We start from the raw sequence: 14,156 nt of genomic DNA, 5'->3' as shown, positions 1-14,156 counted from the left end.
TTCACTGCCCACCTATACATGTGTTAATTTAAAGATAAAAGTGTCATACCACAAACAAAACTAGACCCCAGACCATCAGCATCACCAGTAATAATTGTTGTTTTCCATCTAGTCATTTTAAAACTGTCTTGCACATACCTGTATTTTACCCCTCTTTCCCGCCATCTTCCCGTATTAGTATTTTCTCATCAATATCCTGTATTTTAATGTAATAATTAAAAGATGCCTCACTAAACTGAACGGCGTCACTAGCCTCGCGAGAACTACCACCGGAAATTGCCTGGCTTGGTGGCAGCTCTCGCAAGATTAGTGCCGACAGTGGGAACAAACCCGGAAACAACTCAGATCAGAGATGATGAATGAAGACATCCCAGCGAAAAAAACAAAGAACTGGTGTAAATACGTAATAAAATATGACCGAGAGTTTATCTTCCTAAAGAGCAGCAGGATGTGACACAGTTACACGTTCTGTTAGATTAATAACTGAGATTTTAACGTCTACCACAGCAGAAGGAACCACGTACGTCACCGTGACAAATCAGCCAATCACAAGCGCCACAAATATACACTCCTTTCAAAAAGTGTTAAATGATGTAAAGTCTGTAATAAATGTGTCTAATAAGTCATTAGTGAATACCAGAGAATCACCTGAGTGAGCATGAGAAATTATAATAAAATATATAATCAAAATAAAATGTTAATATCTAACTTAAAGACAAGCAACGTGAAATTAACAATAAATATGTAATGTGTTGGCTTGTATATAAACTGTAAGTGTAGTAAATAAACACTTGCTTCATATACACATTTATGTTTTATAATTTAGGAATTAGGGCTGGGCAATATCGAGATTCGAGATGTATCGAGTTTTCTATTTTGGTGATATAGAAAACTGTAATATTTCATATATCAATATACATATATATTCCTTATTTTCACTATATATATATATATATATATATATATATATATATATATATATATATATATATTATAGCTTATTATGTATCAAAATACTAGTTTTAGGAATACATCTGTTTGTTAATAAATGTGTCTGTGTGGTGCTTTGCATCAGCAAATTTAACCCAGAATTGTTTTTCTGGTCAGACTTTATTTGAAATAAAATTATCGAAGATTTATATCGTATGTCACCATTTTGAGAAAATATATTGAGATATGAGTTTTGGTCCATATTACCCAGCCCTAGTAGGAATGTTTACAGCATTTCAATGTTAATCAAGGTCAACCTACCAGATTCTATTCACATAATTGTGTTTAGTAAGTGGTTGATAAGTGGGTATTTCAGATTTCTTGTACACTTGTCTTAAAATATAAGGTATACTGGAGCTTGGTTGGGCGGGTGGGACGGCTCGTAGTGGGCGCCAGAAAATTTCCCTTATTTTCAAATCCAAAACTTGACAGGTATGTTGCAATGAAATATAATTAAAATGTAAATACATTTGATTAATATGGTAAAATCAATTATATTTAAACATTATAAAATATCATATTTACAGTCGGTGCTGCAGTCAAGCACACTTAAGTACCTGTGCCTTATCGCTGCATATGAAGAATCCAGACTGACTGACTGACTGGATTTTGTCAGCTTTCATCAACAACACTTTTTTAACATGATGGAAGCTAGACGAGACTAAAAGCAAGATTGATTAAATGTGATGTCAAAAAGGATGCTCAAATTGATTTACATCTTGATCAATAAATGAAGCAAATGGCATTATGGCCCATCAACTTTCACACATTCTATTTGCCAAGTGCATCAAACTTTCTGAACGTCACACGGGCAAAACGGTCGGTCCCCTATTGGACAGAAGACTTCAGCCTCCATAGACGAAAACAACACTTCTGTCAGAAAAATGCATTTTCCAAAGGAAATCATAAAATCAATTTACAAGAAACTTAATTTATAATGATTATAAATGACCCATAAACACAATGAGTGTGGAAATGTTTGTGTCGTGTATGTATGTGTGTTGTTGCAGGACAAGGGAGACGCACTGATTGTATTACACGCACACAAGTACAGGTGCTGGTCATATAATTAGAATATCATGAAAAAGCTGATTTGTTTCAGTAATTCCATTCAAAAAGTGAAACTTGTATATTGTATTCATTCATTACACACAGACTGATATATTTCAAGTGTTTATTTTAATTTTAATGATTATAACTGACAACTAATAAAAATCCCAACTTCAGTATCTCAGACAATTAGAATATTACTTAAGGCCGATACAAAAAAAAAAGATTTCTAGAAATGTTGACCTACTGAAAAGTATTAACATAACAAGTATGAGCATGTACAGCACTCAATACATAGTTGGGGCTCCTTTTGCCTGAATTACTGGAGCAATGCGGCGTGGCATGGAATGGATCAGTCTGTGGCACTGCTCAGGTGTTATGAGAGCCCAGGTTGCTCTGATAGTGGCCTTCAGTTCTTCTGCATTGTTGGGTCTGGTGTCTCACATCTTCCTCTTCACAATACCCTATACATTTTCTATGGGGTTAAGGTCAGGCCAGTTTGCTGGCCAATCAAGAACAGGAATACCATAGTCCTTAAACCAGGTACTGCAACTTCATAAAGTTGGTCAACAGCAGGAAACATGAAGTGCTCTAAAACTTCCTGGTAGATGGCTGCGTTGACCTTGGACCTAAGGAAACACAGTAGACCAACACCAGCACATGACATGACACCCCAAACCATCACTGACTGTGGAAACTTTACACTCAACCTCAAGCAATGTAGATTCTGTGCCTCTCCTCTCTTCCTCCAGACTCTGGGACCTTGACTTCCAAAGGACATGCAAAATGTACTTTCATCAGAGAACTTTGGACCACTCAGCAGCAGTCCAGTCCTTTTTGTCTTTAGCCCAGGCGAGACGCTTCTGACGCTGTCTCTTGTTCAAGAGTGGATTGACACAAGAAATGCGACAGCTGAAACCCATGTCTTGCATATGTCTGTGCGTAGTGGTTCTTGAAGCACTGACTCCAGCTGCAGTCCACTCTTTGTGAATCTCCCCCACATTTTTGAATGGGTTTGGTTTCACAATCCTCTCCAGGGCGCGGTTATCCCTATTGCTTGTACACTTCTTTTTTTGCCTCTATTAATGTGCTTGGACATAGAGCTCTGTGAACAGCCAGCCTCTTTTGCGATGACCTTTTTGTGTCTTGCCCTCCATGTGAAAGGTCTCAATGGTCGTCTTTTGGACAACTGTCAAGGTCAGCAGTTTTCCCCATGATTGTGTAGCCTATAGAACTAGACTGAGACCATTTAAAGGCCTTTGCAGGTGTTTTGAGTTCATTAAATTTCTTTAATATTGAATCTCTCCACAATAGTCTAATTTTCTGAGATACTCAGAAATTAGTTGTCAGTTGTAATCATCAATATTAAAAGAAATAAACACTTGAAAATGTATGTATGTGTGAAATGAATGTATACATTATACAAGTTTCACTTTTTGAATTGAATTACTGAAATAAATCAACTTTTTCATGATATTTTAATTATATGACCAGCACCTATAGTTTTGTTACAGTAATGGCCCCATAAAGAAGCACTGTGTGTGTGTTTTCATGTATGTGTGCTCGTTGCCGTGACGACAGTTTATATGAGTGTTCCCCTGCCCTGTTGTGCCGTCACATCCTGTATTTGGTCCTTTTTTCTATGTTTTCAAAAGGAAATCCTAAAACAAACCCCCCAGAAACGTCGTTAATAATAATAATAAATAACCCATAATCCCACAACCTGTGCTAATGCGCTACATAAACACAGCTGATGCTGCTCTGTCTCACACCCGTCAGCGCACAGAGGTGTCATGTCACTGGTAACCTAACGGTAAGGATGTATAATGTATGAAGATGTGAGAATTTATACACATATTAAACAGAGCAGTCAGGTGTGCAGCCATCGCTGACTTGGTGAACAGTTTGGAGAAGAGAGAGAAGTGACATAAATTAATGATGTGGGAGAAATATGGAAGCGAGTGAGGAAATGTTTGTGTGCTGACAAAGCAGGTCTGACAATGGATAGATGAATGGATGGATATTTGTGTGTTTGCTGCCTGCTGGAGTGCTGGGTCGTGAGTGTGTGCGTGTTCCAGTTGGCGCGACGACTGTGTGTGATTGCTGTGTGCCGCCACTGCCCTGTCACTGATGGGGTTGCTATTGCGCTTCAACTTAAAGTCCTATATTTGGTCCTGTTTGCTTTCTCACATGATTAAAAACCGCACCGTGCTTCGCTTGAGGCGAACCGAGACCCACCAGAGTTTGCTTGTTTGCTCCGCACCAGAGTTTGAGTGAGCTTTCACATATCACAAAAAGGCCGGAGTATCGGAGGAAGCGAAGCGTGGTGCGGATCAAAGAGCTATGTGTGAAAGACTCCACTGCTGTCTTTTGTGGAGGAACTTAAAAATTCATAGATTTTCACTCAAAATGTTGCTAAAAAATACCTCTAAAATAAAAATGAGGTAAAAGCAACAAACTTCAAGTGTCAGCCACTTTTAAGAAAGATTGCACAACAACTGACCTAATCGTTGGGTTCCTTTCAGGCTAAACTACGTCTGGAGATGGAGATGGAGCGTTTGCGCCAAACCCATGCCAAGGAAATCGAGAACAAAGATGACGAGGTGGAGGAGATCCGACAGTCCTGTAGCAAAAAGGTCAGACGGACACAACACACATGAATTCCATGTTTTTTTTTTCCCCCACTTATACATCAATACATACAGTGATGTGTTGCTACGTGTTTTCTGAATCCTAATGCTTTTGTGTCTGAGTGATGGCTCCACTGATGCATGTTAAGTGCACAGTGATGAGTGGGAGCATGTTGATGTGTGTATCGTGTGATAGAGTTCATGTTTTATTTCTGGGATCTGACTGAGTGCATCTGCAGCTTTGTTGTCACCACAGCAGTTATTGCTGTTCGGTGTTGTCTCCTCTGGTGCAGACTGAAGCACTATTGAAGGAATAATGATGTCAAGAGACATCACTCCTCTGGTGCTATAAGATCATAGCTTGTAATAACTCTGTGGAGGTAAAAATAAAGAAAGCAATCAGGATGAAGCTATATGCTCTTTCTGCATTTAGTACAAAAAATGACAAGAGGTACATTTTTATAAGTAGTTTTCCATTTAAATAATGGAGTATTGTTAAGTTTAAAGATTTAGCTGGCAGAGGATTACTGAACAGTAGTAATCTAAACCGGTATCAAGCACTTTTTGCCCTACGAATCATATCCATGTTATCTGTTAAATTAGAGAAAAATCTGTAATTGTTTGTTTTTCTTTTTTTTTTTACAAAAATCTGTTTTGAATGCTCCTTGTTGCATTCACATGTAACCACAGGGAGTTCGTCTTTTTCACTGTGCGTGCATGTGTTCAGCTTAAACAAATGGAAGTCCAGCTGGAGGAGGAGCATGATGAGAAGCAGAAGGTGCTTAAAGACAGAAGAGAGCTTGAGTCAAAACTTCTCTCCGCACAAGACCAGGTACCAGCCCCCCACACACTGAAAGACACACTGTCAAACTGTGACTCAGGTTTAATCGATATGATCCAGAAGTGCAGTGACCTCACTGTTTCCCCTGGAAACCACTGTGCTCACTCTTTAGATCCATCAGTGCTCCAGCAAGCTTCAAAAGGTGCCTGAACTTGAAACGGCATGTGTGTGTGTGAATAGTACAGGAGAAATTAATTCTATTCTGACATCTTCTTTGAAGATATTTCTTACTGCAGACCAAATGTCATTTAAGTTTCAATCAATCAATCAATCAATCTTTTATTTGTATAGCGCCAAATCATAACCAATGGTATCTCAAGACACTTTACAGTAGAGCAGTCTTAAGTCTTAAGTTTAATGCAGACTGAGTCACACCTGCTTTACTGCTGTTAAGTTTTTGGTCATTCATATACATTCATGTCCTTAAGGTTTAAACCACTAAATATAACAGTGAGTATTTTATAATAACTTATCTAATTACTCACATTTCAGCTAGAAAAAATACACCATAGAAGTTAACTGGCCTAATGTCAGATAATCATTGACAGCTTTTCTTTAATCTATGTTTGAAACATAAATGTGCGGGCACATAGTTGTTCTCCTCATAAGAGGCAGATGAGTCACATGTGGTGTTTTCCAGGTGAGGGGTGGTGATGTAGAGACCGAGAAGCGCCTGAGGAAAGACCTGAAAAGAACCAAGGCTCTTCTGGCTGATGCCCAGATCATGTTGGACCACATTAAGAACAATGCACCAAGCAAGAGGGAGATCGCCCAGCTCAAGAACCAGGTAGCCATGACACACTCCAAAAGAATGCTCCAGAAACACTGAACGTGTTGTGTATTCGCTGTCTCAGTGGAATGGTAACATTGCATCTATCTGTCTGATTCAGCTGGAAGAGTCTGAGTTCACATGTGCTGCAGCTGTTAAAGCTCGGAAATCCATGGAGGTTGAAATTGAAGATCTGCACGTTCAGATGGAAGACATCTCCAAAACCAAACAGGCTGTGAGTGCAACGCTTTGAATCTTTGCTATTGTTGCTTCAGACTAAATACAAGTGGCTGCTCAGGTGCTTTAGAATGGTTTTAGGTTGTCAGCAACACAGTTTACGACATTCATGCCCAAACCCATTTTAATATTTAGTGCACTGGATTGTCTTCTAATGAGGAATTCTGTTGTTTAATCCCATTTCTCTATGTGCCAAAGTGTGTTTGAGCAACACTCAGCAACTTCAGTTGCTCTTAATGAAGGGCTTTGAATGTCAGCTATGCCCTATTTGAGTTCAGATGGTGTTATATAAAATGAATTAAGGCGGCAGGATGTAGTATCATGAGAAAAAAACCACACTCCCTCCCTTCCCACCCTGTTTCGAAACCTATCGTCCCTGTTGTGCCGGTATCCTTGTAACGCACAACTGTGGAGCTCTTGGCAGCTTTTTTCTCAATAGAGACTAGTGTTAAATTTCAGGACTTTATCTTGTGTTATTGGAGAGTTTTCCACTCTCTAGTTACTGCCTTGAACAGCAGCTGCTGCCATCAGCTCCCCGCCAGAAAGCTCAGAGTGGCTCAGAGCATAGTGACAACCACCACTCCACACCCAGACTGCAAACATGTCCCTGCACAGTCACAAGGATCCGCGAGGACGCAAAGCAGTCCGTTCCTCCCGAATACGTTTGTGCCTTTAGACTTTTCCACCTCGGTTTTTCTTTTTCTGCTTGCTTTGCCGTGTAACTGTTGTGCTTAACGGCGTGTTAGGGACTTCTGCTGGAACGTCCACCATTGCACTTTTACTATTGATGGTACGTGAATTCGCTTGATTAAAGTCAAGCAGCCAAAAGTAACCCCAAAACACCTCATGGAGCATTCTGTTTGTAGAAAGATTTGCGATTGGCTGGCTGAAATGCAGTGTCACCCTCCTGGATTTCTAAACCTCATTTACAGGGCCAACAGAGAGGCCAAGAGATTCACTGTCCACTCACAACACTTTGGATTACAATATGCACAAAGATGATTATGAATTTTTGACCAAATTCTGCCAAAAAAAACTTACATACTGCAGCTTTAAGTCATACTAGTGGAGGTATGCCACATCTGTAGCCACAAACCCTGTAGCAATCAATTTGACACAAATCCTGGCTGCTAAAGTGCCTCAATGACCTTCACTAAGCATTCAGTCACAATCATTCAAAGAGTGAAGTCTCCCACTCACCAATGACAGGTGAATATTGGCAGTGACCAGTGACACTCATGTAAAATGTAAATTAATAAGATGTTTGATGTTGCTGTTCTTTCTTTGCAAAGTTGTTTTGAATGTAATCTCTTGACATTTCATCATACTATGAATACTATGTCTGTTGATATTGGACAACGGTAGCAAGTAAAAGCTATTGCTTTCAGCTATCAGCTGTGTTTGTCCTTTGGAGTTTGTGGATTTAAACTGTTTTGATTTCACCACAATAATAATCATAGCCTAAGGTTTGATCTTGTGAAATCTTTCTACATGCATATTCACGTTTTTCATTAGTATTGCAGTAGTCGTGTAACAAGCCTTAAGTTTTACTTATACTCTGTGTATCCTTCAATGTCAGATGTTCCTCTGGGAAACAGTTTGCTTTGTACTGTCAGTCAGGATAAGTTTCAGGATGTAATAAGTTTAGAAAGGACTAACGGCAAAGGACAGATACACCTGGCTGCTTTGACAGAGCTGTTCTGTAAGACGCCTGCATTACCAGCTGTTTGCTTTGAAACACTGTCTTTGAGGATGACCTTTTGCGTGTCTGCCTAGCATGCTGAGAAATTCGAGGACTGATGAGTGAGATGGTAATGGCAAAAAAAGGTTTTGGAGGGCAGCGGCATGAGCCAAATCTTCCACTCACTGCCTTTCAGGAAGAATGAGCATGCAGCTGACAGATCTTTGGTCAAGCAGCTGTTTTCACCATTCTCCTCTTGTAATTGCTGTGCTTTAAAAAAAGTCTGGCATGTTTTTTGACAGTCGAGAGAGCCAAAGATATCCAATATAGAAAGGTGTGAAAGACAAAGAGGCTCTGACAGCCCATTGTAAAACTGGTTTGATGAACGTTTGATGCCGACAGCTGGCACGTTGTGTTTTTCCCAAGTGTCCATCTCTGTATTTCATATGCTGCAGCAGCAGAAGGTGCGTTCAAAGCTCCTTTATGCACTCCATGAGCCCAATAATGAATTTAAAAGCGAGAGTGCAATAAAAATGATTCTGCCCCAGATAGACGTGGATATTTTTAGTAAGTAACCTTGATATTTCTCTGATTTGCCAAAGTACGTGACCCAGAAGTGTAGTCTCATCCAACGCTAACGGCTATGCTAACGGCAGTTCGGCATGACAAGATCGCTGCTTCCAACTGTGCATCTGAAACGTGTCCTTTTCGCTTTAGCTGGTGTTAGGCACAGAGCCTCCGCACGGACATTTAGAGGATTTAGAGACTCCTAAGTGTTGCAGAGATAAAGATATCTCAGAATGTGTTACACTTCCGGGTCATGTACTTTGGCAAATCGGTAATGGAAAAAACGAATAAAGGTGTTCGTTTTCTGTTTTTTGTTTTCTGTACCGAAGCTAAAGAGCTTGAATTTGAAAAACAAGCCATTTTCCGTTTTTTTCATTTTGGTTTTGGAAACAAATATCAAATAATGAGTGTTTTTTTTTTTTCATGTTTTTGTTACATAATGAAAAACTAATAAACAAATGATACACAGATTCAACAGGTCTATAGTGTGAGTAAAGTAAAAAACAGAAACATAAAACATTAGAAACGGCTCACATGCAGACTGGCCATGAGTAGATTTTTGTATAGTTGCTTATTGAAATAATGAGGTTTTAGCAGGATGAAAATGTCTGACTTTAACAGCTCAGTGAGTTGATGCACATGGCTCTGTTACGTGCATAAAAAGCAAGTGATGTTGTAACTGACTCTCTTCACCTTTGCTCTTTCACTTTGCTGCTTTTTACCGCTGAAATATATATTGACACTGTACGATTTGAGTTGTTATGGTGTGTCAAAAACAAGCAGATGTTGTAACTGATGGGTTTTTTTCCTGTCAGTTACAAGTTAGTCAAAAAATGTGTTGAGATCAGTGTTCATTTTGATTCTGTTGGTAAATACACTGAACGATTTGATGTGATCAATGCGTAAGACCACATGTTCGGGGTGCGCTGTTGAGTGATGTTTGAGTAGGACGCATCTCCTGTGGCTAAGCCAATTTCAATTTAAAACTCCATTTTTCCCAAAACCAACGTAAAGTTGCTCTCACTAAAAAAGATACAAAACCACTACGTACTACAACAAAGTGGTAAGGCCAGAATGATGACCCGGGCACTGACTCAGACAGCCATGTTGGAGAGGCAGCGCGGAAGGCGGATATCAATGAAGTGCTTGGTGCAATAGCGTCGCTTCACTCAGACTTGGCCCTTTTTAAGTCAGACATCTGTAAAAAGTTTGAAGAGGAGATCTCTGAAGTCAAGGAGATGCTGAGGGGGGAGATTTCGACACTGAAAGCTGAAAATGACACGGCTATTTCAACCCTGAAAGCTCAGGTAAACTCACACGAGGAAACGCTGCAGGAGCTAACACAGGCAGCTAACAGTCACTTGGATGCCATACGACAGCTTGAAGACAAAGTCCGTAAACTCTCTGGACAAGTTGAAAGCCTAAACGAAAAATGTGTGGACCTCGAGGGGCGCTCCAAGAGACAAAACTTGAGGGTTTTGGGAGTTGCAGAGGGTAAGGAAGCTGGACATGAAACTCAGGACTTTGTGGCTCAGCTGCTAAAGGAGACATTAAACCTGAATGAGCTGCCGCTGATCGACAGAGCACACAGAGCCTTACGGAGAAATCCCGGTAACGATGGACCTCCCCGTCACTTTATCGCAAGGATCCACTACTCTCACACATTCGATGACATTATGAGGAAAGTAATGTCTGCCAACTACTTAATGTTCCATGGACAACAAATCTAGATCTTCAGGGACCTCCCTCCTGAGGTAGTTTAGGCGCCGTGCTGTCTTTACTTCGGTTAGAAAGCTGCTGCGTGACAAATCCGGGGTCCGGTTTGGACTTTTGTATCCAGCCAAGCTACGAGTGTCACACAACGGAGCGGAAATGTTCTTCACAAACCCGGAGGAGGCCCTACGCTACGCGGAGCGCCAGTTTCTACCATCTGAGTAGAACTGAGATACCGCTGTTTGAAACAAACATTGATTGGCGGACACCAATGGTGGGTACCCGCCTCCATGGATACGGTGTGACTTGAAGATATCAGAATTTAGCTTCGACACGCAACTAGTTTGGGGAATAATATGTACTATGCATCTCATTGTACCATTCCTGCCCATATATGTTTGCTTACTTTAATCAAGTTTAACATGTTAAGTGACCTTATAAGTTCCACTTTTTTAGCTCTGTTGGTTTTGGGTTGAATTTATTGAGGCAGAGCTACATTAGTATGGTAAGATTATGCTTAGAAATAAGTTTTGTTTGAGGGATCCACAGAACGTGTGGTGTCCTTTCAATGTGTTTGTATTTGTTATTCTGTTTTTTGTGGGGTTGTTTAAGGGGAAGGGATGGGGGTGGCTGCCCGGGGTGCTCCATTGTTGGATAACATGTTATGGCGATACAATTCAAATATGAGCAGCTATGTCAACAAAGAAACACAAGGTTTCAGAGGACGTGGCTACGAGAAAGGGCTTAAAATTTTGTACTTGGAATGTTAATGGCATTAATGAACCGGTTAAGTGAGGCAAAGTACTTTCCTATCTCAGGGAAATGCGGGCCGATGTGATCTTCCTGCAGGAAACCCATTTGACGAACAAGGATCACCAGAGAATATCTGCTAGATGGATTAAACAGGTGTATCATTCCACCTTTTCAGCAAAGGCCAGAGGAGTGGCTATAATCATATGTAAAAATGTCCCCTTTGGTGAGCTTCAGTCCACCCCTATCACACTACTTAATGTGTATGGGCCTAATTAGGATGACCCAGAGTTTTTTAGGAAGATTTTTAATTTAATCCCTGATATTTCATCTTCTAAATTAATAATTGGAGGTGACTTCAATTTGGTACTCGATCCATACTGGGACAGGTCCTCGAACAAAAGCATGCCCACTTCAAATGCAGCTAATTTTCTGAATTTGTATATGAGAAACACAAATCTGTTTGATGTATGGCGGATCCTGATCCCAGCAGGGAGGGGGTATTCGTTTCATTCCCATGTACATAATGTCTATACAAGAATTGATTATTTTTTGCTTGATGGAAAACTTTTGCCCTCGGTCTCCGAGGCCAGATACCATAACATTGTAATTTCTGATCACTGTCCTGTCACCATGTCATTGGAGCTGCTCAAGACAACAGATTCACGCTGACACTGGAGGTTTGATCCTCAGCTTCTTACAAGGGAGGGGTTTTGTAAGTACCTCGAGGCACATATTAAATTATTTTTTGAAACGAACGATAAGGATGACATTTCACCAATTCTATTATGGGAGACGTTCAAAGCCTACATAAGGGGGTGTATCATATCTTACCAGTCCTCACAAAAGAAATTGAATAATATCGAACAAATACAATTGGAGCAAGCAATACAAGAACTGGATGCAGAAAATGCTGCACAGCCATCGGCAGAGAGCCATAATAAAATTTCAGCATTAAAATATCGTTTATACAAAATCCTTTCAGGAAAGATTTCTAGGGCCTTCATGTACATCAAACAAACTTATTTTGAATTGGAGACAAGCCTCATAAGGTGTTGGCGAGGCAGCTACGGAAGAGGGAAAATGATAGAAGTATTCACTCCATAAATTCTCAATCTGGTGCCTCTATTTTCTCACCTAAAGACAATAATAATACATTCAGACAGTTTTATGAGAAGTTATACACCTCACAGTTCCATGTTCCAAAAGAGGTTGGGTTACAGTTTTTGAAAAAATGTGCCCTTCCTACTCTCTCAGAGAGACTGATTATTTTGATACTGAATTTACATGTGATGAAATAACAAGAACAATTACATCGTTAAAGAATGGCAAAAGCCCAGGACCAGATGGAATATGCAATGACTTTATACAAGAAATTCAGTCCTATATTAGCACCATATCTTTTGAGGATGTACACTATGGCTTTCAAAGCCGGTGCATTTCCTTCATCTCTTAATGAAGCGATAATCACTGTCATTGCAAAGAAAGGGAAAGCCCTCAAACAGGTTGGATTATATAGACCGATTTCTTTGTTGAACTCTGACCTCAAGATATTAGCCAAAACGTTAGCAAGAAGATTAGGACCAAACATAGCTAAATTAATACACCCTGATCAAACTGGGTTTATCCCAGACAGGCAGATTTTTCACAATTTCAGACGTCTTCTAAATATAATTTATTTGCCCAAACTTTCTCGGGAGGAGGATTTGTTTGTCCTGAGCCTAGATGCCGAAAAGGCATTTGACTGTGTTGAATGGCCTTATTTATTTGCAGTGCTGGAGAAATTTGGTTTTGGAGCTAGATTTATTTCCCCCTAGCTGAAACAATCAGAACACAATTGGATATTCATGGTTACAATACTGAATTTACCTCAAACAAAATTTCGCTTCATGCAGATGACATGTTATATATAACACAGCCCGAAACATCAATCCCTGCTTTGCTAGGCACAATTGAACTGTTCAGCCCCTTTTCCGGTTACAGAATTAATTGGGACAAAAGTGAACTGATGCCATTACGTTGCAAAAACCCTGATATACTAGCACAGACTCCATTTAAACTAGCACACAAGGAGTTTACATATTTAGGAATACAGATAACAAAGACATATAACTTATTGTTTGAGGTTAATTATATTGTTTTATTAGAGAAACTCTTTTCAAAATCTGCCTGTGTATCTTACCAAATCATTTTAAAAAAAACTGGATTCTATAATTCTTTCATTTATTTGGAATAATAAACCTCATAGAATTAGGAAAAGCCATCTATGCCAACGGAAAGAAGTGGGAGCATTGGCTTTGCCGGATTTTATTTGCTACTACTGGGCCGCAAATATCCGCTGTATGGCTTACTGGCTGGACAAAACGATCCTTTCTGGCAACTGGCTGTTTATAGAACGTGAAGATTGTCTACCCTATTCACTTGGAGCAGTACTGTTGTCTCCAATCTGTTCTAAAAAATCACTTTATAATCATAATCCGGTTGTACATAATAGCATTTTAATTTGGCCGCAGTTGGCTAAACAGCTCAAACTTTGACCTTTATAATTTGCAATGCCTCTATCTGCTAATCCGGCATTTCCACCTTCCCTTTCATATGGAGGCTTTGATCGTTGGAGGGACATGGGGCTGTTCAGGGTTGGTAATCTTTACTCTCAGGGCACTTTTTTGTCGTTTCAGCAGCTCCAGGAACTTTTCAAAATTCTAAAGGCTGACTTTTATAAGTTTCTTCAGGTCTGACATTTTGACAAAACGCGTCTTCACAATTTCAAAAATGCTGAGCCAGATAAATTAGGCCTTTGTTTTAGTAGGAGTACATTATACAAACACCCCATCTCACTTTTATATGAACTACTACAGGTTCATGACAAAGTGAGTATGGAACCAATTAAAAAAGAAGTGGGAGGAGGAGCTTGGGTTGGAGATACCG

The 14,156-nt window shown here is 39.8% G+C and overlaps 1 protein-coding gene across 17 annotated transcripts in view; it reads left to right on the top strand.

The window, feature by feature from the left end:
• The window catches only part of myo18ab (myosin XVIIIA b), a 132,102-nt gene that overhangs the window by 96,890 nt on the left and 21,056 nt on the right, over window positions 1-14,156 (top strand). For all 17 annotated transcript variants that reach the window (XM_028465700.1, XM_028465704.1, XM_028465699.1 and 14 more), the window contains 4 exons: window positions 4,566-4,676; window positions 5,398-5,502; window positions 6,152-6,298; window positions 6,402-6,515. In XM_028465700.1, the coding sequence (XP_028321501.1) occupies window positions 4,566-4,676; window positions 5,398-5,502; window positions 6,152-6,298; window positions 6,402-6,515 (477 nt within the window). The remainder of the gene's footprint in view (window positions 1-4,565; window positions 4,677-5,397; window positions 5,503-6,151; window positions 6,299-6,401; window positions 6,516-14,156) is intronic.

This window comes from Gouania willdenowi, chromosome 13 (assembly GCF_900634775.1).
Source record: "Gouania willdenowi chromosome 13, fGouWil2.1, whole genome shotgun sequence".
Lineage (NCBI taxonomy): Eukaryota > Metazoa > Chordata > Actinopteri > Blenniiformes > Gobiesocidae > Gouania > Gouania willdenowi.
Note: the sequence above shows the minus strand (reverse complement) of the source record. Positions and strands in the feature narration are given on the sequence as shown.